Here is a 26662-nt window from a genome sequence, read left to right as displayed (position 1 = left end):
TAGTCGGGAGCTTCATGAAATGGGTTTCCATGGGCGAGCAACCACACACAAGCCTAAGATCACCATGGGCAATCCCAAGCGTCGGCTGGAGTGATGTAAAGCTCGTCGCCATTGGAAACGCACTCTCTGGCGTGATGAATCACGCTTCACCATCTGGCAGTCCGATGGACAAATCTAGGTTTGGCAGATGCCAGGAGAACACGAACTGCCCCAATGTATATTGCCAACAGGAATGGTTGGTGGATGAAGAATAATTGTCTAGGGCTGTTTTTCATGTTTCAGGCTAGGCCCCTTAGTTTCAGTGAAGGGAAATCTTAATGCTACAGCATACAATTACATTCTAGACAATTCTGTGCTTCTAATTTTGTGGAAGACCCTTTCCTGTTTCAGCATGACAATGCCCCCGTGCATAAAGCGAGGTCCATACAGAAACGGTTTGTCAAGATCAGGGTGGAAGAACTTCACTGCACAGAGCCCTGACCCCATCCAACACCTTTGGGATGAATTGGAATGCCAAATGCGAGCCAGGCCTAATCGCACGACCTCACTAACGCTAATGGCTGAATGGAAGCAAGACCTTGCAGCAATGTTCCAACATCTAGTGGAAGGTCTTCCCAGACAAGTAGAGGCTGTTATAGCAGCAAAGGGGGGGGGGGGGGGGACGACCAACTCCATATTAATGCCCATGATTTTGGAATGAGATAGTCACAGATATCCACATATTTTTGGTCATGTAATGCATCTAAGGATAACCACAACATTTGGTGAACGCAGATGCTTCTGAAGCTGAGAAAAATGTGTTGGTGTGTGGGAAGAGTCTGACTTTCGGGAAATGACAGTTAAAAGGCAAATACACTGAATTAGGACTACCAAACGCCAAAAGTCTATTCAGACCCAATCACCAGCTCTTGAAAGTAAGTTGCTAAATGTAGTCCAGTTTGTAAATCTCTATGAAATGGGCTTTGAAATTAATGATGCATGTCCATTTTACAGTGGTTAAAATGAATAACAATTGATGTCAGTAGTATGACAAACTAAAGAAATTATACATTTTCAGCAAGTTTGAAATGGTTTACTTTGTGAAAATAGAAATAATGGACCAAAAATGCCAACAAATCTCAATCAGTAGATGCAAAAAATGTCATTTCAACCTGTGGTGCCTGGCGTCAAGTCCAGATTATTTCCTGTTCATATAAGAAAGCTCATTCAGTTCAGACTCTCTCTCAAAAGGGCATCGTTGTTTTGCCAAGTGTCACACTTGATGTTTTTCAGTATCTGCTTTTTTCCACACAATCTTTCTCAATGACATTCGCTGTGTTATGAAACAAAACAAAAGCATGAAGAATCGGAAATCAATGTTTGATTCACCTAAAAATGCAAAACTAATACTAATTATATGGAACCAACTAGTGTGACCAATCCTCAAAAACAACCACAGGGACACGAAGGCCCTTGCTGAGGATTGAGACGGTACCAGTACTTTGGACATAAGGGTTGTGTTTGGCTGTCTATTGATTCACCAAATGTGGGCAGTCAGGAGGAACAGGAAAGCAACCTAGAATTACACCGTTGAGAATAAATGCCATCCAGGGTGATTTTAGCCCTTTAACTAAATTTCACCCCCTGTTCGAAGACACAGGAAGTACCTGTGGGTGAAAGAAAATACAAGGAAAAGAAAGCAGTGCCACGGCAGATCTTTTAGGGTAGTTATGAAAACATTATTACACACACACACTAATATTTGGACTAATTGCCAACCAGTTCTGTTATCATTCAGCATATCAGCTGGTGGTTAAGGAACAAGGTGGCTCACTGTGTTGGCTTTATGGAACAGAAGAGGGCATTCAAGGAGAACACTACATTATGTTCTGCCTGGACTGGCAGAACATGCTTTATTCTCTGTAGCCAACCTGCAGAGAGAGATCAAGCTAAACTATAAAGACCCGGATGCTGAAGAAAACTGAGTAAGTTAACTTGCACATTCAATGTCTTATGCTCTGCAGTTGAAACTTTAATTGTTGTGCTTTGATTCCATAATAATGGAATTTTCTGCACGGTCCTAATCTGAACATATCAACAGGACTCCACTCCATCACACATCAGAAGTTGTATTTTTCAAATGGTTACATAAATCAGATGGAAATGCTCAAATATAATTGAAAAGGTTAAGTACAAATTAAATTATTTTCTGACATGCTGCCAATCCTCCAGTACAAACCAACCAAATTATATATATATAAAAAAAAAATAGAATGCAATCACAATTCAAGCTAACAATATATTAATATAGATCTTTTGATGTCATACACTCATAAAAACAATCTCAATCACTCATATATCGAGGCTCTTTCATGCACCCAATATCAGTAAGTCAAAGAACATTTCTTGAAAAAATGTTGCCATGTTGTGAACTATTCACCTAAGGGTCAGAAGGGAAAGAAAAGTTACAACAAAAAGGCCCATTTGACAGAAACTGAACAAGGGTTTTTCTCTGGGAGTAAATTCATCTGAAGCCCTCAAAAGATATTGCTGAAACACAGGAACTCACAGGATGATCTGAACTTGACCTCCTGATGTCCTTATCGGAGATGTAGCATGCTCTTAAACATGTTACTTCTGGCTCATTTTAACCACCACACGGGGGTAATATAAAAATTAACTCAAGTCCCCCCAAGTTAAGAAACAATAAAAAGGGTAAAAATGAAATGTCTTCCCGCCCCACAGTAGACTTCTAATGCCCACCAAACCCTACTGCACACACACACAGACCATCTCACCAGAGGCATTCACACTCAAGCAGTCACTCTAGGAGAGAGGGAGATGTTAATAAAGGAAGTGGCTGGGCAGGGGTTGTGACTCCGCCACCCCATCCACCTTATCCTACCATGATACAATTTTATCTGGTAATATTCCATGCCGCCATTGTTCCACAATTTGCACGTCAGAGACTTTTCTACTCAGTCCTCATAACTTCTGGATCTTCTCAGCCACCACGATAGGGTTCTCCTTGCGTATGCGTGCCGCGGCAGCACCTCGATAGTCGTAGGGACAGTCATGTTTGTCAGAGTAGCGGTGAACGGCGCAGAACAGGTTACCACAGCGACAAGCGAAGCCTAGTGAGTGAGGAGATGGACAAAGTTTTAAATTAAAATGGCTTCTTAACAAAGAGCAATTTCTCAAGCAAGTATTTTGCTAGGACTGTCTGGGAGTGGTTTGAGTAGAAAGGGGAAAACTGAACATGAGCTGTTACTGGTAGAGCGGTTTGGAATTCTTTATTGGTCTATTAACTAATTTACCACACAGTGATGTCAACATGGAAGGCCAAAACTCGCTCCCACCAAAACAGGCTTAAACTTCAGGCGGTCTTTTCAATCAGCTCTTACACTAAAAAGGGCATTATAACAATTTTCACAGTATTATTCAAACCTTAGTGTGGAAATACAGTACCAATCAAAAGGTTTGGACACACCTACTCATTCAAGGGTTCTTAATTTTTTTCCCATTTTCTACATTGTAAAATAGTGAAGACATCAAAACTATGAAATAACATACAGAATCATGTAGTAACCATTTTTTAACAAATCAAAATAATGTTTTCTATTTTAGATTCTTCAAAGTAGCTACCCTTTGCCTTGACAGCTTTGCACACTCTTAGCATTCTCTCAACCCGCTTCATGAAGAATGCTTTTCCAACAGTCTTGAAGGAGTTCCCACATATGCTGAGCACTTGTTGGCTGCTTTTCTCGGTTAAGCATTTATTTGGGCTGCAATCTGAGGTGCAGTTAACTCTAATGAACTTATCCTCTGCAGCAGAGGTAACTCTGGGTCTTCCTTTGCTGTGGCGGTCCTCGTGAGAGCCAATTTCATCATAGCACTTCATGGTTTTTGCAACTGCACATGAAGAAACTTTGAAAGATATTGAAATGTTCCGAACTGACTAAACTTCATGTATCAAAGTAATGATGGACTGTCATTTCTCTTAGCTTATTTGAGCTGTTCTTGCCATTACTTGGTCTTTTACCAAATAGGGCTATCTTCTGTAGACCACCCCTTCCATGTCTCAACACAACTGATTGGCTCAAACGCATGAAGGAAATAAATTCCACAAATTAACAAGGCACGACTGTTCATTTAAATGCATTCCCGGTGACTACCACATGAAGCTGGTTGAGAGAATGCCAAGAGTGTGCAAAGTTGTCATCAAGGCAAAGGGTGGCTACTTCGAAGAATCTCAAAATATATTTTGATACTTGATTCCATATGTGTTATTTCATACTTGATGTCTTTACTATTACTCTACAATGTAGAAAATAGTAAATATTAAGAAAAACCCTGGAATGAGTAAGTATGTCCAAACTTTTGAACGGTACATTCTAAAATTATATCAAACAATAGGTTTAGGCTACATTTCGGTATCAACTTTCATTGACGTAATAATATATATATATATTTTTTTTTTAAGAGTTCCGGTACGCCCCCCCAAAAATAACACTACATCACCGATTGTCATGCTCCGAAAAAGCTAAGTCAAAAGCAAGAAAGAAGCAAATTTAGGCAAGTGACTGGTTACGGCAAAGAGGCCAATATGGATTGTCAATTTTGCAGACAGAGCTCGAGGTAAGAACAGGTTTAAATAAGACTTGTAACATAACCCAGGAGACCAGCTAGCTTGTGTGTGTGTGTGAGTAGCTAGGTTTACACCCATTGGCGACAGATTTTCATGCAAATATTAAAACTACACGCATTTTCCCAACAGAGATGTATTTCCATCAAATTGACTTGTTGCAGATAAAAGGCTGTGAGTGATGACGTAGTGCACATAAATTCCCTTGTACCGAATAAAAAAAATACAAGTTAAATGGGTTTCCATCACATTTATTTCTACTAATGGTTTTCTCCCCCCAAAAATGTGCATTATATAGCGTGCCCTCTCTGGTCTTGGCACGTGCACTCTAGTTGTATCTGTGCGCTACTGGCTAGAGCGCACGTATAGCCTACATGAGATTATTATCGACAAAAGAGCAAGATTTTTATTTGTCAAACGGCAGCCAAGCATCGATGATCATGTCATCAGAATAAGACCCTTGATATTTATTGAAAAGGAACATCCAGCTCATCACCTTGCACTTTCACCACCCTGTGAAGTTCATCACTTATTTTATTTGTAGCCTCCTAATAAACTGCATGCTTTCCTGGTGAGTCGTAGTGGGGGACCACACAACATGACATTGCGTGACTCCACCTTTACTTCAATATGATGGTTATATCAATAATTGCTCATAAAAGTGTTTCCACCGGCATTTCTGGCCGAATACATTTTACCGACAAAAAGATCCCACCTTGTCTAGCGTATTTTGTTTTGTTGACTTTTGCAAAGTTCAGCAAAAAATGTTACGTTTCCATCAGGGCTGTCATAACATTATTTTTATCCAACATGTACTTTACTTGTATAAAAAAGGTTGGACGAAACATGGTTAGAGATGAACTTGTAATGTAGGTGAAGAGAACAATTTATTGCCCCGAGTAGCTGCTATTGGCTGATGGTGAGAAATGCCTCACATCTGCTCTGAGCATTGTTCACACTTCGCGACAATGGTCGATTTGAGGTAGAATATATTCAACATGTTAAATTATTGGGAATGCCCAAGTACACGGGAGCCTATTACAGCAATCAACCGCAAATCAAGTATGCGCTTACACTTTTACAAGCTGCAGCTCTAAGTTTTACTCCAATTTGAAAAATGTGCCAGGAGCCAATGAGGAGCCTGTAGATCAGACTAAAAACGTGTAGTGTCCAGCTGGCTTAAAACCCTCTTCAGTCTTACCCGTCAGGCCCACTTTCTTCCGGCAGGTGAAGCATCGGTTCTTCTTATTTTTGTCAGGGGTCTGATCACCATCAGACAAGGTCTGGGCTGCCTCCCCCACTGGCTCTGTTAAAATACAACATCTGACTGAACTTCAAAGATAGATACCCATATAAGACTGTTGCTGCAGTGTAGTTATGTATTACAAGACAAGGCAGGAGGCATGCCATATAACGTTACTGATGATATAGACATGGAAAACAGTTTGGAAACCAAGAAAGTATTGAGTTTCCCCCCCCCAGTTGTTCTAACCTGTGTTTTTGGATGTCCCCTCCTCTTCCCCATTAGCCTGGTCTGAGTCAGTGGCTCCAGTATCCTGGGAGATACTCATGGCTGTCATTTGCTGGGTTACTGGGCTGGGGGAGCTGGGACTAAAGACACACATACACACTCAGACCAATAATGAGTTGATCAACTGAAACCATAATCCAATATTCAGCCCAGGAGGAAGACTAGGGAACTCAAACACAATGATAAACCAAAGCCTCTTGAGCAACAGCTTACTGTCAATTGAATGGATTCCATTTAGCAGTCTGTGTGTTTGTTTGCAGAGACAAGCTGATTCTCTGTCAGCATACCTGGATGTCCTTTCCTTGGGCGGAGTGTCCCCTTCCGCGCTGGGTTCCGCTGTCTTGCGCTTCACCGACACACCAGCTGCTCCCGGGGACCCCACTGGCGATGAAGCAACCGAGCCTGTAGACAAACCACATGTTTATTGTTTGTGACTATGAATGACCTTTTACTTATGTTGAATGATGGCTTCAATGAACAAACAAAAAAAAGTGGTTCACAAACTGATAAATCACTATTGCTTTATAATGCCAAGGTTTTGGTCGTGATTGCTACCTCCTTCTCCAGCCCCCCCCCATTTTGTGTCCCTCTCCCATCTTCCTACCTTTCTCACCTGGGGGGCTGGAACAGCCCACACCCTGTTGTCTCTGCAGGTGTTCCTTGTAGCAGACGGAGCACATGCCGTTGGTGCGGGGATTACCATAGAAACCGCAGCCCATAGTGCAAAGCATTGGCACTTGCGTCTGATTGGTCTCCTGAGCCATGCTCTCTGACAAAGGGAGGGGGGAGGGGGGGGGACAGGATATTCCTGAAATGAGGTTGAAGAGTTAGTCAAACTAGTGGCCATTTGTTTACATGAACATTCTTAACAAACGGGCTAAAAGAGCTTGGAGACCAGTTTTGAGTGGTTCTGCTAAGAGTTAGTGGTTCTGCTAGGAGTAGGTACGAATGATTGATAAATGGTTTAGTTTATTAGAGATGATCTTGACAGTATTGGTCATGAGTGATCAATTTGTTAGATACAATACAAATAGCGTTTCTTGTTACTAGCAGGGAGGCTACCCAATCCAGAGGCTGTACTTACTCTGTTAAATTAGGTTTAGAATTTGACACCCATAACATACAGTAGCTTTCAAAACACAAAATCAACGTATTCACTTCACTTGAATGGTCAGATATCATTGACAGTGGGAAAACCAGTGGCTACAGTGCATTCGGAAAGAATTCAGAACCTTTAACTTTTTCCACTTTGTTACGTTACAGCCTTATTCTAAAATTGATTCAATTGTTTTTCTTTTCAATCTACACACAATACCCCATAATGACAAAGCAAACAGGCTTTTAGATTTTTTTTTGCAAATGTATAACCCCTCTCCCCCAGAACTATCACATTTACAAAAGTATTCAGACCCTTTACTCAGTACTTTGTTGAAGCAACTTTGGCAACGATTACAGCCTTGAGTCTGACGCTACAAGCTTGGCACGCCTATATTTGGGGAGTTTCTCCCATTCTTATCTGCAGATCCTCTCAAGTTCTGTCAGGTCTCTCCAGAGATGTTCGATCGGGTTCAAGTCCAGGCCACTCACGGTCATTGAGACTTGTCCCGAAGCCACTCCTGCTTGGTCCGGCTTTGTGCTTAGGGTCGTTGTCCTGTTGGAAGGTGAACCTTCGCCCCCAGCCTGAGGTCCTGAGCACTCTGGAGCTGGTTTTCATTAAGGATCTCTGTACTTTGCTCTGTTCATCTTTCCACTTGATCCTGACTAGTCTCCCAGTCCCTGCCGCTGAAAAAGATCCCCACAGCATGATGCTGCCACCACCATGCTTCACTGTAGGGATGGTGCCATGGTTCCCAAAGACATGACGCTTGGCATTCAGGACAAATAGTTCAATCTTGGTTTCGTCAGACCAGAGAATCTTGTTTTAGGTGCCTTTTGGCAAGCTCCAAGCGGACTGTTATGTGACTTTTACTGAGGAGTGGCTTCCGTCTGGCCACTCTACCATAAAGACCTAATTGCTGGAGTGTTGCAGAGATGGTTGTCCTTTTGGAAGGTTCTCCCATCTCCACAGAGGAACTCTGGAGCTTTCAGAGCGACCATTGGGTTCTTGGTCACCTGCCTGACCAAGGCCCTTCTCCTCTGATTGCTCAGTTTGGCTGGGTGGCCAGCCCTAGGAAAAGTCCTGGTGGTTCCAAACTTCTTCCATTTAAGAATGGAGACCACTGTGTTCTTGGGGACCTTCAATGCTGCAGAAATGTTTTGGTACCCTTCCCCAGATCTGTGCCCCGACACAATCCTGTCTCGGTGCTCTACGGATAATTCCTTCGACCTCATGGCTTGGTTTTTGCTCTGACATGCACCGTTAACTGTGGAACCTTATATAGACAGGTGTGTGCCTTTACAAATCATATCCAATCAATTGAATTTACCACAGGTGGATTCCAATCATGTTGTAGAAACAGCTCAAGGATGATCAAAGGAAACAGGATGCACCTGAGCTCAATATCAAATCCCATAGTGAAGGGTCTGAATACTTATGTAAATATGGTATTTCCGTTTTTGTATTCAAGACATTTGCACAAAATTATAAAACCCTGTTTTCGCTTCGTCATTATGGGATATTGTGTGTAGATTGATGAGGAACATTTTAATTTCACCAATTTGAGAATAAGGCTGGAACGTAACAAAATGTGGAGAAGGGGAAGGGGTCTGAATACTTTCCGAATGCACTGTACATATCGCAATACCCCTATTCATCTTGTATCGAATACAACCGACTTCTCCCTCATTTGTGTCTGTGTGTCAAAAAAGATACGTATCAATTAGCACTATTTGACGTGTCACATAAGCTTGTTGACCAATCAGGACCTAAATACACAATTTAACAAGTTCATACATTTTTTTACGTAGATATTACACAACCACTCGTATTTCATATGTCACAACGATTCATATGCTATGATGCTGGTAAAGTTGTTTCGGGCACCTACAGTGTTGTTCATTAAAAAAAACTTTAAAAAAAACCTTGCTAGCTCATGGATGAAACAATGTTCTTTCCAAAAAACGACAATCTCTTTCAGTAGCTATTGTTAGCTAGCTAACTATATAGCTAGGTGTCATCTAAAATAACCCTAATGTAAAAGACAGTTCTTAATGGTGTTCAGACCCATCTATGTGAAGCTAGCCACAATAAGGATTAGCCACAATAGTGGACTTTGCGGTTAGCCTTCAAAATAAGTGTAATTGAAAGTGATGCAAATGAATACAAATAGAACTATGCCATAATTGAATAGATCATGCTAAACGAGGTTGAAATATTATATTAAATAAATACACAATAATTTGTTAATTTGCCAAAAATCTGTTGAAATCACACTGGATGTATTAGACTGTAGAATTGCATTGGGGGCCATACTTATTTCACTGTACAGCCTTACCTATGGAGGGTGGATCAATGACATGGGGTACCAGTCTACTCAGTGACACCCAGAGAACATCAGCGTCGTAGCCCTTATTGTGGGACTCTGAAACAACATTTATTGTCAACCTATATGTATTGAACACTATTCCAGAGGAAAAACAATACCGCGTGGATGTTTTGGAGTCTGATAACAGGACGTTGGGGGGGGGGGGGGGGGGGAATACACTGGTTATTGAGTAGACTGCTATCCAATCCTTAGGTAAAGCTGTATAGTGCAATATGAATGTCAACACACAATAGGCTGACTGGGGAGGTGATTTCACAGTGTCGCTATTAGTGTTGTAGCTCTTATATTTGTGTAAAGTCTTCAGTTGTGTTCTGTGGGTGTCACCGAGTAGACATACAATTTCATTGATTCACATTCCAACCTTGTTTAACAGTATTCCAAATATGGCACGAGTCCACCAATTCTAACCTTCATCACTTTCAAAGAGGTACTTTTATTTTGAAGCGAAACCGCAAATTCCACTAGTGTGCCTAATCCTTATTGTGGCTACATTCACAACCATTAACCCAGTCTGGTTGAGCCTCATGAAGCAAACTGGCTGCTTATAAGGTTAGCTTTGGGCAACACGGTTTAGTAGCTGGCTATCTATTCATTTTCATGAACTGAAGTTCAATTTCAATAAGTGCACAACAATACTTACAAGGATTCCTAAATCATTTCTAAGAATAATGAAGATGACAGCAGTTTCTACTGGTCATTGTTTTCAGGCTGGTTGTATTGGTGCTAGCTAGGTACCAAGCTAAAGCTAACCCTCTACCCCAGAAGTTGTGGTCCAACACATTTTACAATTAAACGGTGTTATTTAACATGTCAAATTCTGTTATTTGACGTGTATCTTTGACACCCAAACGGCGTTCCATACTGTAATGTGCCAATTGAATCTGTTTACATTGTATGAACAAAACAAATGAGAAAAAAAGTCGGTGGTTGAATTCGCTACGTTTATTAAAAGTATGAATTTCAGCACACCGCGGAAGGACTGCAGTTCTACAGAACAAACATAGGTACAGGTAAGCGTCTTCAGAATTGACATTTTTACAAGAATCGACTGATGGTGACTTCCGGCGACCAGTTATCAAAACTCAACACTTCCTCCATAGCCCGAGTTGAGCGGTCCATAACTAGGTCTCGGACAAGCAAAATTGAAAACAAAATGTCTACATTATCTTGCCAACTAGTAAGCTAGCTAGACTTCTTGCCATATACTGACAATAATAAAAATAGCTCTGGCTGGTCAAATTAACTAGCTAAATTAGTAACTACAGCTGACTGTCATTAACCCAGGTCGGGTTTGGCTCAAAACAATTCCTTCCTCTCAGCTCATAACGACGCCAGCCAACAAATAACTTTAGCCTGCCCTAGAGACCTGCTAACGTTAGCTGATTGAAAACAAGGACAAGGGAAGTAATTTATGTCCTAGTTTACCTGGGTAAGGTCTGAAATGAATTAGACGGATTATCTTGCAAATATAAACACGACTTTCGCTTAAATCAAGTGGATAAAAACGAACGTTGCGTTAGCTGGCTAGCTATCATGAAGCTCTAAGCTAGTCAGAGAATGCATCGAATCGGTTTACATTAACGAAACCTTCTAATTTTTTACGACAGCAAAACAGTACCTGAAATACGAAGTGCTGCAGATGTCGACGACCTTGCTCTCCAGAATGTAGTAATAACCGTTCCCTTCTGTGCGCGCGGCCTCTTAACGAGCGCTAGCTCCCGACATTCGAAACAACGACCGTGACGTCATTGTAAGCCTTATTTTTCTCACATCTGCCAAATACAATAACATAAATAAGCGTGCTATAACCAAAATGCTTGTTAATGAGTCTTGTGACATTGAACATTGTTGTCAATATCAGCAATGACAACAGGGTTATAATAAGTTACAGGTTCTTGGAAACATGTTTGAGTTATAGGAATAAAGAAATGACAGCAAAGTACAACATAATTCTAAATATTCACTTGGCAGTATGAACTATAATGAGTGAAAGATGCAGGTAAATTAAATCCTATATAACTAAAATAATGGAATGGAAGCCCAGGACCAGAGCCAAAATGACTTTATTTAGCCTACTGTATCAGTACTCAAACAGCAAGACCCTGCTGGAGCTTACACATACAGCAGAGAGGACAGACAAATGTCACACCAATTTGTAAATTTGAGAGGACTAAAGATCAGTTGCATGTGAAGTTTATACTGCATTTCATACAGTTTCAGAAACAAAATTACTATTTGTTTTTAAATCGTTTCTCAACATTCACAGATTGGAGTGTGATCTAGACCCCAAATATGGCAGTTTTATGTTGTAGATTACCCTTATAACACAGCATTGTGATTTCCATATGTTACCGTCAGGTAGCCTAGTGCTTAGAGCGTTGGGCCAGTAACCGAAAGGTTGCTAGATCGAATCCCCGAGCTGACAAGGTAAAAAAAAAAAGTTGTTCTGCCCCTAAACAAGACAGTTCCTAGGCCGCCATTATAAATAAATTGTTCTTAACTGACTTGCCTAGTTAAATCAAGTAAAATAATAATAAATACAAAAAAAAAAATCTGCATATCTTATGGATGCGGGCAGTAAGTTCTTAGAAAGCACATTTACTGCACTGTACAAAAAGATGCAGGCATGCCAGGCCTCGGAGATGAAAAGCACAAGCCTTTTTGGAGTAATCTACTCCAACCTCTCAGTCCTCCTCTAATCCTAGTTCTGAGGGCCCCCCTTATCTGCAGCCCGCCCGCCCTCCCCCTTCTCTGTGATCTGAGGTGCAAAGGGTCCCACCAGCCAGTTGAGAGGAGTGTTATTGAGCAGATACTCTACGACACCATCCAGAGACTGTCGCACCTGTGAACATTTAAAATGTGTCAATCAACACAAATAACAGATAATTATGAATCACTCTGAGGTGATGATGTACAAACACTGTGTTGGTTGAAATATTGAGAACCCAACAGCTGGTGTATTCATAATGAATGCACACAGGAGAAATGGAGCAACAGAGTTTGGTATACCTGTGTTAGATGGTGACGGGTCTGCTCCAGGAGGGGGCGTGTGAGGGTGCTAGTGTTGCCCAGGGAGGAGTGCAGTTCTTCAGCCGCTTTCCGTGCATTTGACAGCTGGTCCTGGACAGCACCGGGTAAGCCCTGGGCGCTGGACACCACCCCAGAGCATGCAGACCGCAACTGGTCACTGAGACCACGCACCATCGAGAGGGTTCGCCACTCCAACAGCTACACAAACATAGGCATTTACAGTTATCTGTGGAAACTATAATACAGTGTTTATAAAGTTCCAAGTACATTCATTCACATGGCTACTTGGACAGAAAATACTAACGCAGGACTCCCTACCTCAGTCTGGTCTTTGGGAACATCCACCTCCCCCATATCTACCCCTCCATCTTTAGGCTGTTTCTCCTGCCACTCCTTCCAGCGCTGCAGCAGCTGCTCTGGTGCCCCTCCCAGCTGGTGGTTGGCAGTGGCCAGGGTGGAGCGGGCTTTCTCCAGCAGGTCCAGGGTGCTGGTGATCTGTGTCAAAGTTGCGTATGTGGCATCTCTGGCGTGTCGGGCTCTCACCAGGGACTGCTCCAGGGCCCGCTCCTGCACCTTGGAGGACAGCTTGCCCAGACGGACAAAGTAGCTAGAGCCCACCACTGGTGCAGGAGCCACCTCACCTGTTGCAGGCTCCGCCAAAGCAGCTGTATGCGGAAAAAATAACGATAATCTATAAACAATAATTCACAGTCTGAGATCAGAGCCATGGATTTTAGTGTCGCCTTGTCTACATATACAGTTGAAGTAGGAAGTTTTCATTACACCTTAGCCAAATACATTTAAACTCACTTTCACAATTTCTGACATTTAATCCTGGGGAAAAATTCCCTGTCTTAGGTCAGTTAGGATCACCACTTTATTTCAAGACTGTGAAATGTCAGTAATAGTAGAGAGAAATATTTATTTCAGCTTTTATTTCTTTCATCACATTCCCAGTGGGTCAGAAGTTTACATACACTCAATTAGTATTTGGTAGCATTGCCTTTAAAATTGTTTAACTTGGGTTAAACGGTTTTGGGTAGCCTACCACAAGCTTCCCACAATAAGTTGGATGAATTTTGGCCCATTCCTCCTGACAGAGCTGGAGTAACTGAGTCAGGTTTGTAGGCCTCCTTGCTCACACACGCTTTTTCAGTTCTGCCCACAAATGTTCTATAGGATTGAGGTCAGGGCTTTGTGATGGCCACTCCAATACCTTGACATTGTTGTCCTTAAGCCATTTTGCCACAACTTTAGAAGTATGCTTGGGGTCATTGTTCATTTGGAAGACCCATTTCAGACCAAGCTTTAACTTCCTGACTGATGTCTTGATGTTGCTTAAACATATCCACATCATTTTCCTTCCTCAACATGCCATCTATTTTGTGAAGTGCACCAGTCCTTCCTGCAGCAAAGCACCCCACAACATGATGCTGCCACCCCGTGCTTCACGGTTGGGATGGTGTTCTTCGGCTTACAAGCCTCCCCCTTTTTCCTCCAAACATAACGATGGTCATCAAGGCCACATTTTTTTATTTTTGTTTCATCAGACCAGAGGACATTTCTCCAAAAAGTACAATCTTCATCCCCATGTACAGTTGCAAACTGTAGTCTGGATTTTTTTATGGCGGGTTTGGAGCAGTGGCTTCTTCCTTGCTGAGCGGCCTTTCAGGTTATGTCGATATAGGACTCGTTTTACTGTGGCTTCACAAGGTCCTTTGCTGTTGTTCTAGGATTGACTTGCACTTTTCGCAGCAAAGTATGTTAATCTCTAGGAGACAGAACGCATCTCCTTCCTGAGCGGTATGCCGGCTGCGTGGTTCCATGGTGTTTATACTAATTATCGGTACTATTGTTTGTACAGATGAACGTTGTACCTTTAGGCGTTTGGAAATTGCTCCCAAGAATGAACCAGACTTGTGGAGGTCTACAATTTTTTTTCTGTGGTCTTGGCTGATTTCTTTTGATTTTCCCATGATGTAAAGCAAAGAGGCACCAAGTTTGAAGGTAGGGCTTGAAATACATCCACAGGTACACCTCCATTTGACTGAAATTATGTCAATTAGCCTATCAGAACCTTCTAAAGCCATGACATAATTTTCTGGAATTTTCCAAGCTGTTTAAAGGCACAGTCAACTTTGTGTATGTAAACTTCTGACCCACTGGAATTGTGATACAGTGAGTTATAAGTGAAATAATCTGTCTAAAACAGTTGTTGGAAGAATTACTTGCGTCATGAACAAAGTAGATGTCCTAACCAACTTGCCAGAACTATAGTTTAACAAGAAATTTGTGGAGTGGTTGAAAAACTAGTTTTAATGACTCCATCCTAAGTGTATGTAAACTTCCAACTTCAACTGTACATAGCTACACATAAATTAACCATCTTGCAGCTCTAGACCTGACTCAGCAGCACCCACACCAGGGATGGGTTCAATTCCATTTAAGTACAGTCAATTCAGAGGTTATTAGTTCATTTTGTCATTCATACTGACCCAGCTCTCTGTCGCTGAGAGGCAGGTTATGGTCCACCCAGTTCTCAGAGTGGCTGAGGGCCAGGCCCACCCCACTGCTGACCATCTGGCCCACACCGGTCACCATGAATGAGCTGAACAATCCACTGGCTGCTACTTGGGTCATCTCCACACCCCCGCACACTGCCGACATTACAGCCCCAGTCATGGTTTCCTTGGCCCCGGTTACAGCCCCAGTCATGGCCTCCTTTGTCCCGCTCACAGACTGGTACATCATGCCTATTGTATCTGAAACTAGCTGAGGGAGAAACAATTAAAAACCTGTTATGAATATACAAGGTATTACATCAAGTAAAGTGTTTTCTTGGGGACTTCAGTTGAATTGGATGCATGAGGAAGCATTGTTGACTAGTCAACACTAGATTTGGAGACTCACCTTATCAGCTGGCTGCTGGAGGATTTGTAGTTTTTCCATCTTGTCCAGTCCCATCATAGCATAATGATTCACCACAGAAACTGCAACAAATCATTCATTAACTCCGAATAAAAAAGTTATCCACTAAAATAAATGTTAAAAAATAATTATATATATATATATATTAGTTTTTTTGTGATGTCCGTCTGTGGTCACTACGCAGCAGAACTCACTCTGTGGCTCCAGTCTGTCCAGGAGTGGCTTGGAGCCGGTTGTGGCAGCTGCCCCAAGAGTGCGCACCCCGCTCTCAGCAGCCTCCATGAACCCTTTCAGCAGGGGCACGCTGTCCTTAGTGCTGCTGTAGGCGTTGGACACTACACCACACGCAGAGCTCACCAGGGGGATGCTGCCCACACGGGACACAACACTCTGGAAACAAAACACAATGGTTAGTATTTAGCCTGAGTTAGTAGAGGGGAAACAGCCTTTGTGTTGCCAATTTCAGCAATTGCATGTTGCATATTTTTGTTTGATTTGTACTGATCACTCAATCTGCACCTGGAGTTTTTTGGTGTACATGCACATATTATACTTGAGTGCTTGAATATTTCCAATTTATCCACTTGAGTGAAATACTGAATGCTGGTTTCAATGTTATTTGTGTATCAAACCCTTCATCAGAGCTGTGTTGTATGGTAAACTAATGTCATAGTCATGGTGCTCCTCACCCGCTGGTCTCCATTAGTTGGCTGGGCTGGGGCTGTACTGGGCTCATTAGTCTTCCCGCTGTCGGCCATTGTGCAGGATGTGTTTAAGGATGTTTCTTAAAATTTCTGACATGAAAAAGAGAAGATTCACCTCAAATTACATAGTTTATGAGACAGAACTTTTACTTGCTTCATAAGACAAATATTATTATGCAGCTGAACAGCAGTGAGGGGATTTATTGTGTTGTCCCTCCATCTATCCGTTTGTAGACAACCCAGTCATGTCTGCTTCATTTGTCATGCAACAGGATACAGCCGGGATAGAACTGGATAGGGCTGAATTATAGAACGATTCACGTCACTAGACAGAAGTTGGACTGAACAAGGATGCCCTGTCCCATCTGGACAAGAGGCATACCTATGTAAGAATGCTGTTCATTGACTATAGCTCAGCATTCAACACCATAGCTCATCATCAAGCTCGAGGCCCTGGGTCTGAACCCCACCCTGTGCAACTGGGTCCTGGACTTCCTGACGGGTCGCCTCCAGGTGGTGAAGGTAGGAAACAACACCTCTTCACTGATCCTCAACACTGAGGCCCCACAAGGGTGTGTGCTTAGCCCCCTCCTGTACTCCCTGTTTATCCACGACTGCGTGGCCAAGCATGGCTCCAACTCAATCATCAAGGCTTGATTACCAACAATGATGAGACAGCCTAAAGGGAGGAGGTGAGGGCTCTGGGAGAGTGGTGCCATGAAAATAACCTCACACTCAACATCAACAAAACGAAGGAGATGATCGGGGACTTCAGGAAACAGCACAGGGAGCACCCTATCCACATTGATGGGACCGTAGTGGAGAAGGTGGAAAGCTTCAAGTTCCTTGGCGTACACATCACTGACAAACTGAAATGGTCCACCCACACATACAGTGTGGTGAAGAAGGCACAACAGCGCCTCTTCAACCTCAGGAGGCTAAAGAAATTTGGCTTAACACCTAAAACTTTTACAGATGCATAATTGAGAGCATCCTGTCGACCTGTATCACCGCCTGGTATGGCAACTGCACCGCCCACAACCGCAAAGCTCTCCAGAGGGTGGTGCGGTCTGCCCAACGCATTACCGGGGGCAAACTTCCCACCATCCTGGACACCTACAGCACCCGATGCCATAGGAAGGCCAAAAAGATCAAGGACATCAACCACCAGAGCCACTGCCCAGCTATCACCCAGAAGGCGAGGTCAGTACAGGTGCATCAAAGCTGGGACCGAGAGACTGAAAAACAGCTATCATCCCAAGGCCGTCAGACTGCTAAACAGCCATCACTAACACAGAGGCGGCTGCCTATATACAAAGATTAGGAATCACTGGCCACTTTTAGAAATGAAACACTAACCACTTTAATAATGTCTCTGTTTCTTGCATTACTCATCTCATATGTGTAAATTGTACTCTATACTATTCTACAGTATCTTAGTCACTTTAATTATTTGTACATATTGCATCACCCATCTCATAGGTATATACTGTACTCTATACTATGCCACGGTATCTTAGTCCAATGCAGCTCTGACGTGTATGTATGTATATATATATATATATATAATGACCTTCTTGATCCTAATCAGTCAGGTTTCAAGACTGGGCATTCAACTGAGACTGCTCTTCTCTGTGTCACGGAGGCTCTCCGCACTGCTAAAGCTAACTCTCTCTCCTCTGCTCTCATACTTCTAGACCTATCTGCTGCCTTTGATACTGTGAACCATCAGATCCTCCTCTCCACCCTCTCCGAGTTGGGCATCTCCGGCGCGGCCCACGCTTGGATTGCGTCCTACCTGACAGGTCGCTCCTACCAGGTGGCGTGGCGAGAATCTGTCTCCGCACCATGCGCTCTCACCACTGGTGTCCCCCAGGGCTCTGTTCTAGGCCCTCTCCTATTCTCGCTATACACCAAGTCACTTGGCTCTGTCATATCCTCACATGGTCTCTCCTATCATTGCTATGCAGACGACACAAAATTAATCTTCTCCTTTCCCCCTTCTGATAACCAGGCGGCGAATCGCATCTCTGCATGTCTGTCAGACATATCAGTGTGGATGACGGATCACCAGCTCAAGCTGAACCTCGGCAAGACGGAGCTGCTCTTCCTCCCGGGGAAGGACTGCCCGTTCCATGATCTCGCCATCACGGTTGACAACTCCCTTGTGTCCTCCTCCCAGAGTGCTAAGAACCTTGGCGTGATCCTGGACAACACCCTGTCGTTCTCCACTAACATCAAGGCGGTGACCCGATCCTGTAGGTTCATGCTCTACAACATTCGCAGAGTACGACCCTGCCTCACACAGGAAGCGGCGCAGGTCCTAATCCAGGCACTTGTCATCTCCCGTCTGGATTACTGCAACTCGCTGTTGGCTGGGCTCCCTGCCTGTGCCATTAAACCCCTACAACTCATCCAGAACGCCGCAGCCCATCTGGTGTTCAACCTTCCCAAGTTCTCTCACGTCACCCCGCTCCTCCGCTCTCTCCACTGGCTTCCAGTTGAAGCTCGCATCCGCTACAAGACCATGGTGATTGCCTACGGAGCTGTGAAGGGAACGGCACCTCCATACCTTCAGGCTCTGATCAGGCCCTACACCCAAACAAGGGCACTGCGTTCATCCACCTCTGGACTGCTGGCCCCCCTACCTCTGAGGAAGCACAGTTCCCGCTCAGCCCAGTCAAAACTGTTCGCTGCTCTGGCACCCCAATGGTGGAACAAGGTCCCTCACGACGCCAGGACAGCGGAGTCAATCACCACCTTCCGGAGACACCTGAAACCCCACCTCTTTAAGGAATACCTAGGATAGGATAAAGTAATCCTTCTAACCCCCCCCCCCCCCCCCATAAAATATTTAGATGCACTATTGTAAAGTGGTTGTTCCACTGGATATCATAAGGTGAATGCACCATTTTGTAAGTCGCTCTGGATAAGAGCGTCTGCTAAATGACTTAAATGTAAATGTACTTAATCTATTCCTTACTTAGATTTACGTGTATATGGTGTGAAACTTAGATATTACTGCACTGCCGGAGCTAGAAGCACAAGCATTTCGCTACACCTGCAATAACATCTGCTAAACACATGTATGCGACCAATAAAATATGATTTGGATGATTGAAGTCTTTCTGTTTCCAAATAAGGGACAGTACGTCTCCCACAGCCAAAATATATCATTATGATGGAGGCAGATACAATACTTGCTAATATTACAAACAGTAGCACTAGGAGCTCCTCCACTACACATTTGTCTGGGCCCTAGCTCTGTTCACTGCAGACCAAAGTTACTCATGTAGGCCATCAATTTGATGTTTGTTTTTATAATAATGATGTGGCATTTTGATCATGTGATTTTTCAGTACCTTAAACTAAATGCTTGGCAAAATTTTATTTTATGAAGATTCTGAAAAATGTTGGCAAAAATGTAAATTGGATGACATCACAATTGAACATTTAAATCCTGGAGAACTTAATGTCATGGTAATTCTTAATGTGATCGTTATTCAAATGTAAAATTGGATGACAACAATTGAATGTTTGGGCCAAGAATGCGCTGATTGTTTATTTCTGAACTCAGTTTTGGCGGTAACAAATTTGAAACCAAACTAGCTGGTACACAGATTACCGATTTGAATATATATATATATATATACATACATACATTCAGGTAATTGATCAGTGTGTACCATTGATGGGGCAGGGAGATCTTCCAGCAGGACCATCTACTTTCATCTATAATGCTAAGACCATTTTATTCCTCTGCGGAGGACAGGGCCATAGCTCATTTTTGTGTACTGCTCAATATTCCATGTAAAAAAAATGCTATGGTGATGCTGTTGCTTTGTCTAGTCTTAGGATTGTGGAATGGCAGTAAGTCATTGATGTGTCATTGAGACGTAATTGGTATACAATTACCACGTTTCCATCCAGTTTTTATACAAGTAAAGTCATACTGTAAAAAAAAACTGCTAAGATGGAAACTGGAAGTTTCAGTACAATTTTATAAACGCTGACAGATAGTTTGACGTGTTGGCATCTTTTTGTGTCAGTAAAATGTATTATGCGAGAAATGGCAGTGGAAACGCCTTTATGCGCAAATATTGATACACTACATAACCAAAAGTATGTGGACACATGCTCGTCGAACATCTCGTTCCAAAATCATGGGCATTAATATGGAGTTGGTCCCCCCTATGCTGCTATAACAGCCTCCACTCTTCTGGGAAGGCTTTCCACTAGATGTTGGAACATTGCTGCAGGGACAAGTTATTAGATGGGGTTGAGGTCAGGGTTCAGTGCAGGCCAGTCAAGTTCTTCCAAACGGATCTCAACAAACTATTTCTGTATGGACCTGGTTGTGCACGGGGGCATTGTCATGCTGAAACAGTAAAGGGCCTTCCCCAAACTGTTGCCACAAAGTTGGAAGCACGGAATGATCTAGAATGTCATTGTATGCTGTAGCGTTAGGACTTCCATTCACTGGACCTAAAGGGCCTAGCCCGAAACATGAAAAACAACTCCAAACCATTATTCCTCCTCCACCAAACTTTACAGTTGGCACTAGGCATTTGGGAAGGTAGCTTTGTCCGTCGGACTGCCAGATGGTGAAGCATGATTCATCACTCCAGAGAACTTGTTTCCACTGCTCCAGAGTCCAATGGCAGCGAGCTTTACACCACTCCAGCCCAGCCGACGCTTGGCATTGCGCATGGTGATCTTAGGCTTATGTGCGGCTGCTCGGCCATGGAAAACAATTTCATGAAGCTCCCGACGAACAGTTATTGTGCTGATGTTGCTTCCAGAGGCAGTTTGGAACTCGGTAGTGAGTGTTGCAACCAAGAACAGACCATTTTTACACGCTACAGCACTCTGCGGTCCCGTTCTGTGAGCTTGTGTGGCCTACCACTTCGCGGCTGAGCCATTTATGCTCCATGACGTTTCCACTTCACAGTAACATCACTTACAGTTGACCGGGGCAGCTCTAGCAGGGCAGAAATTTGACAAACTGACTTGTTGGAAAGGTGGCATCTTATGACAGTGCCACGTTGAAAGTCACCGAGTTCTTCAGTAAGGCCATTCTACTGCCAATGAAGATTGCATGGCTGTGTGCTTTATTTTATACGCCTATCAGCAACGGTGTTGCTAAAATTGCCAAATCCACTAATTTGAACGGGTGTCCACATACTTTTGTATATATAGTGTATAATAACCATCATATCGAAGTAAACTTGGAGTTACGTGATGTTATGGTGCGTGGTCCTTGTACTGCGACTCGGGAAACCACGCAGTTTGAGGCTACAGATTAAATGATGACTTCACAAAGTGGTTAAAGTGCATGGTAATCTTGATGCGCCTTTCCAATAAATATTGAGGGTCTTATTCTGGTGACATGATTATCGATGCTTGACTGCCATTTGACAAATACAAATATTCTCACTCTTAGTAATCTCATTTAGACTAGCCTACCCGCTGTATCTGCAAGCTGTTGGCTAGAGAGCACAAGCCAAGACCAGAGTATGACCAACAGTTAACACAACATTTTGTGTGACAAATCTATCAGTAAAGTTGAAAATGCAATGGAAACACATTGAACTTTAGATTTTTGTTTGGTACATGAAAACTTAAGTGAAAAGTATATTTTGTGTGCACTACATTCACACACTGATTTTTATCCACAACAAAAAATTCACATTTTTTTCATATTCGCATGGAAATCTGTCACCAATTGGATGGAAACCTAGCTATTGATGACAAAATCTTTGGATGTCACTATAGCCAATTGCCAAAGACAGTTGAAAACCGTATTCTGATGTCACCAAAATCTTAGATCTTCAAAGCAATTTGAAATCCCTACTGTCTAGATAAGTGTTTATTTTATTGCACATGGATGTGTCATTTTCAGGTCAAACCAATACTGTGGCAGCAACCAGCCCTGTGGCTCTGGTACTGGCCCTGTTCACCAGGCCTCACTGGTGGATCCCCTAACCTCTGTGGGACAGGCAAACTGCCACCCACCTCAGAGCAGGCCCCAAAGGTAAAGGAGACCCATCCAGACACCCATATCCGATATGTGGTCATCATGAAGGATCTTCCACATGCCTCCTCTCTCTCATCAGTCGTCTGAGCTCTCTAAAGGGTCTGAAGGTCCAGCCGGATGAGCCTCTGACACTGACCTACCTGGGAACGGTAAACCTCCCTCAGGCTCCTGACCAGGCCTTACCTCCACAGCAGCCCAAGAACAGCCCTCTGCTGAGCCCACTCAAGGCAGTTTCTGACATAGGGGAAGGAAGCAGTTGGACATCCCCAGCTCATGACCACAGCAGGCCCCTCTCCTGGTCCATGGCAGGCCCCTTCATTCAGTCACCCAGGGTGCTATAGCCAGGAGGAGTACTGGCAGAGGTGCATGCAGTACTACCAGCAGCTGTCTGACCAGAGAAGGTGGAAACACATGCTACTACATGGACATGAGCAGAGTTCCCCACTAGGGAGTTCTACATGTGCATTCTGATGCAGCTGCCTGCACTTGGCCATGCTGAGGATAGTGTGGCGGAGCCTTCTACCAGCAAGCAGCGTGGTAACACCACTTTAAATTATATTAAACTCGACATGGATGGTGGGGTATGCAAAAATGCATATACCCCACCAAAAATGGGTCAACCTTGAACAACTTTGTCTTGTATGTTTTTCCATATCAGGTAAAAAAAAATATCTATATACAAATTCTGAACACTTCTACAAGGGACAAATATGTATGGGAGGTTTCATTCAAATCAAAAAGTATTCTGTCAAAATGTGAATGAATTCAAATGGATTTACCCCTCTGTGTGTAACCCCTGAAGCCAGTAGAGCAGGCCTAGATGGCAGTAAGTTGGTATGCAAGCAATGACTGACTGTATGAAGAAAGACTTGGTCACAGCCATATAAATTAATGGTCCCAGCAGCCTACAACGTTCCAATTCCAGTCAAATCATTTACAGTTGACAGGTGAACGTAAGAAAAATACTACTTCACAAAGAAGCAAATAAGAGGTCTGAGGGCCCTAATGACAATTGGAAAATAAGCCATCTTTAAAAGTGTTTTGAAAAATTGGGCCATAGTTCTGCCGAACTTCACCCCACAAAAGGGATTTTCCCAGTACCGTAAAATGAATAGCTTCTCTGGTAGATGTGACCAACTAGCCTACAGTAGTTTGATTAACTTCTAACTAAATATACATTAAACAGGCACTTAGGCGGACATCTAAAATAACAGTAGAGTTTGTTAGCAAGCCTGGTCAAAGACGACGCTAGAAGGTTACAAGTTGTTATCCTAATGTTACCGCATGTTACAGCTCTGCATGCTTTTCTAAATATTAGTTTCCAGACAGGTTGTCAATTTAGTCACTGACCTCGCTGATAATAAAAATAATATATTTGGCATGCTCCTGTCCTCCGTTGACCTGGCTGTGAAGTTTAACCCAGACAGCCGTGTCCCGACTGAGCCCTGACAGCACACTTGGCAAAACATGGGCAGAGCAAAGGCGGGGTTGTCAAATTGTTCCTGAAAGTTAACCAATCACTGTAAACTGAAACGAAATTAGCTATACGCAATAGTTGCCAATGAATGTAGTTAGGTTACATGAAACCATGTAGCCTAACAATTACGATATCAATAGTTGTGCCTGTATGATTATATATTTTGGAATATCCAGCGTCATCTATAATGTCTGGATTTCTATTTATGTTAGTGTTGTGTTCATGTCATAATTGATGATGAGACTGATTATTGGTATAGGCTAATACATTTAGATTATAAATAGATGGGGAACACAACCTCACATTGCATCATCAGGTGTTGAAAAATGTCACACAAAAGTGAGTTTTAATGACTTCATAAAGCCTGGTAAAATCACAGAACATCTGTTGTGATTATTAGGCCTACCCTTCAATGCAATCAGGTGCCTCACATCTTCAATGAAATCTGGTTTAAGGGTCAATAAATGATTTAGACCTGGCAATATTTAATCATTTACATCTTGAAGACCCATAAACTGTTACCCTACAACGTTTACAAAAGTTGCAGTTGTGGTTCTTACCTCAATTCACGTTGTATGGTATTTTGTTCTATGCAAAGTAGCTGTATATATAATTTATGTTTTATAGCCTACCTGCAATAAATAGGAACATCGGCCAACCAAATATGTTACCCTATGTCTTGAAAGCTAATTGCCTATGGGGACGGTTTATTTTACGCCTGCTACATTTAGGTTAATGTTGACGCCTGATGAGCAGCTTTCAACCTGCCCCAATGACGGAAATCGCAAGGTGCAGGTAGGCTAAGTGCCTCGTTCATGTACTAGTCGGAACTAGGAAACTCGGACTTCCTTAATCGTTGAACGCGGCACGTGTATAACTACAACCAGTTAGTAAATCGGAAATGTCCGGCTTTCCTAGTTCTGATTAGCATGTAATCTTAGTAAATCAGTAAGTAATTTAAGTATTTGTTTTTATGACCGTGTTTTTCTTTCTGCTTATATTTTGTATGTATATGCTGATGTGTGTATTTTTAGTATTGTATGTAATTCAGCACTCATCTGTAAAAAAAGACCGTGATCTTAGTATGACTCCCTGATAAAATAAAGGTTAAAGTAAATCAAAATAAATACAATCTCTCGTGGAAAGTCTGACGTGGTAGACAACGTTTCGTATTTCTCATTTCTTCTTCTTCTTCTTCTCTTCCATGCCTAGAACCTAATCTAGTAGTTAAGGTGATATTTTGCTTCTGGGTTGCCGTGATTAAAATTCGAGCAAAGATGTGTATAACTTAACCAAGATAGACCACAGCATATCGTTTCCAATGGGAACAAATGAGTCATAGTGGGCAGAATAAGTAAGGAGGTGGGCAGAGCCAAGCACGAAATAGCGAGGTCCTATTTTCCTGTTCCAGTAAACATTTGCATATTTCCGTTAGGGAACGCCTACTCTGTTAAATGCGCGTGTGCAATAACTCAATTCGTCTTTGCACTCCAAAACAACGCGATTTTTTAACAAACCTTAGTCCACTCTGTTTAAAACAGATTCTAGTTATGGGAACAGAAAACTGTATTGAGATCAAATGTTTCATTGATGAGAAAAATTACAGAATGTCGGCCAAAATCCATCTCCTTTCATCATTTTCCTACCAAATTTGGTAGTGAGGTGAAACGCCAAGCGGATGCTTCACATTTATACATCTGGTGAAATATCTGTCTCATTGTTCTATCTGTGACGCAAGTAATAATTACTACAGCATCAAGAGTGGCTTTGTATTTCTGTATAATGCAGTGTAACTGCAATGGGTAGCTACACCTGAAGAGGGCAATCTTTACCCACAAAGAGAGGCCAAAGTGCTGCAGCCTCACTCACTGTATGTGGCTGAACCTCTGCAAGGTCTTTCAAGTCTGCTTGGCACCCATATTGAAGACTTGTTGAGAGGATCCTTTTTTATCAAATTATAACTACAAGTTCTATATTTATATTTTAGAACAAAGAGTAAATCCACTATGAAGCCGATGAAAGTGAAGGGCATGTGGATGCATTTATAAATGCAAGTGTGAGGCTTACAGAAAATGTATGGGATACATATGTAGGCTATCTCTATAAAATAAATCTAGTGAGGATTGTCCATAGGAAGATAAAAAGGATATTCATGATTCCCTGACATGTGGAGTTCATATGATATAAGCTCTTCCTATTGTTTTAAACGCTAGAACAATGTGTATCTCTGTTTGGCTGGCAGTGGTGTGTATCCATGGATGCCAAGAGAAGCCAGGCTTCCAATTTTTTTGTTGTTGCTTTCGTCTCTCTGTGTTTTCAGAATTTTCTTCAATTCGCAAGAGGCTTAATATAACTCACCGGAGAAAGTGTCCGAGCAAGAGAAACAGCACCCCTCTGTTTCTGTGTTTGTAAGCCATCTATCTGATGCTGTCTGGTCATAAAGAGTATGACATTGTTGCCGCCTGTAGCGTTGAATGCAAGGGAAGCCAGCGAGCATTTGGCCTCCCTTAATAAGAAAAAAAAATATATAAAATAATAGCCAATCAGAGTTGAGCTAAACTGAACGAGCTCAACTGTGAATAGTCCTGGCTCACCAACAAAATGTGTCAAGGGAAGCCAGTTTGGATTTGGCTTCACTCCTATCGCATCAAGAGAAATATGTAATTGACAGAAACAACTTGAATTGTTGCACCTCGCTGTGTTGTTGTCCTCCTGTGACTAGCTAGCTAGCTAGCTAAAATTGTCCCTTTTCTAAATTAGCCATGGATGGAGATAGGGATTTGGACTTCTGGATTTACTTAATTCTCCTTATTGGCCAATGATTATAACAGTGATCAAACCATAAA

General features: G+C 42.6%; 2 protein-coding genes across 5 annotated transcripts; both read right to left on the bottom strand.

Moving 5' to 3' along the window:
- Positions 1-1852: 1852 nt before the first annotated feature.
- Positions 1853-11411, bottom strand: LOC106613819 (AN1-type zinc finger protein 5). Of its 2 annotated transcripts, none has more exons than XM_014216463.3 (6): positions 11259-11411; positions 6760-6963; positions 6443-6557; positions 6117-6235; positions 5826-5930; positions 1853-3113 (listed from the first exon to the last, which is right to left on the bottom strand). In XM_014216463.3, exons 2-6 carry the CDS (start codon positions 6917-6919, stop codon positions 2965-2967), a joined length of 648 nt encoding a protein of 215 aa, XP_014071938.1. In that variant the 5' UTR covers positions 6920-6963; positions 11259-11411; the 3' UTR covers positions 1853-2964. The 2 variants fall into 2 exon arrangements, with proteins under 2 accessions (XP_014071938.1, XP_014071939.1); XM_014216464.3 differs by having other exon boundaries at positions 6769-6963.
- Positions 11412-11686: 275 nt separating this feature from the next.
- Positions 11687-24636, bottom strand: plin3 (perilipin 3). 3 transcript variants are annotated; one of them, XM_014216460.3, is made up of 8 exons: positions 24449-24636; positions 16288-16392; positions 15793-15988; positions 15581-15660; positions 15166-15442; positions 12989-13335; positions 12650-12868; positions 11687-12482 (listed from the first exon to the last, which is right to left on the bottom strand). In XM_014216460.3, the coding sequence occupies exons 2-8, from the start codon at positions 16354-16356 to the stop codon at positions 12342-12344; spliced, it is 1329 nt and encodes a 442-aa protein (XP_014071935.1). In that variant the 5' UTR covers positions 16357-16392; positions 24449-24636; the 3' UTR covers positions 11687-12341. The 3 variants fall into 3 exon arrangements, with proteins under 3 accessions (XP_014071935.1, XP_014071937.1, XP_014071936.1); XM_014216462.3 differs by having other exon boundaries at positions 24377-24634; XM_014216461.3 differs by lacking the exon at positions 24449-24636 and adding an exon at positions 23690-23830.
- Between the last annotated feature and the right edge of the window lie 2026 nt (positions 24637-26662).

This window comes from Salmo salar, chromosome 10 (assembly GCF_965601325.2).
Source record: "Salmo salar chromosome 10, fSalSal1, whole genome shotgun sequence".
NCBI classification, from domain to species: domain Eukaryota; kingdom Metazoa; phylum Chordata; class Actinopteri; order Salmoniformes; family Salmonidae; genus Salmo; species Salmo salar.
This window is presented reverse-complemented; position numbering and strand designations above follow the sequence as displayed.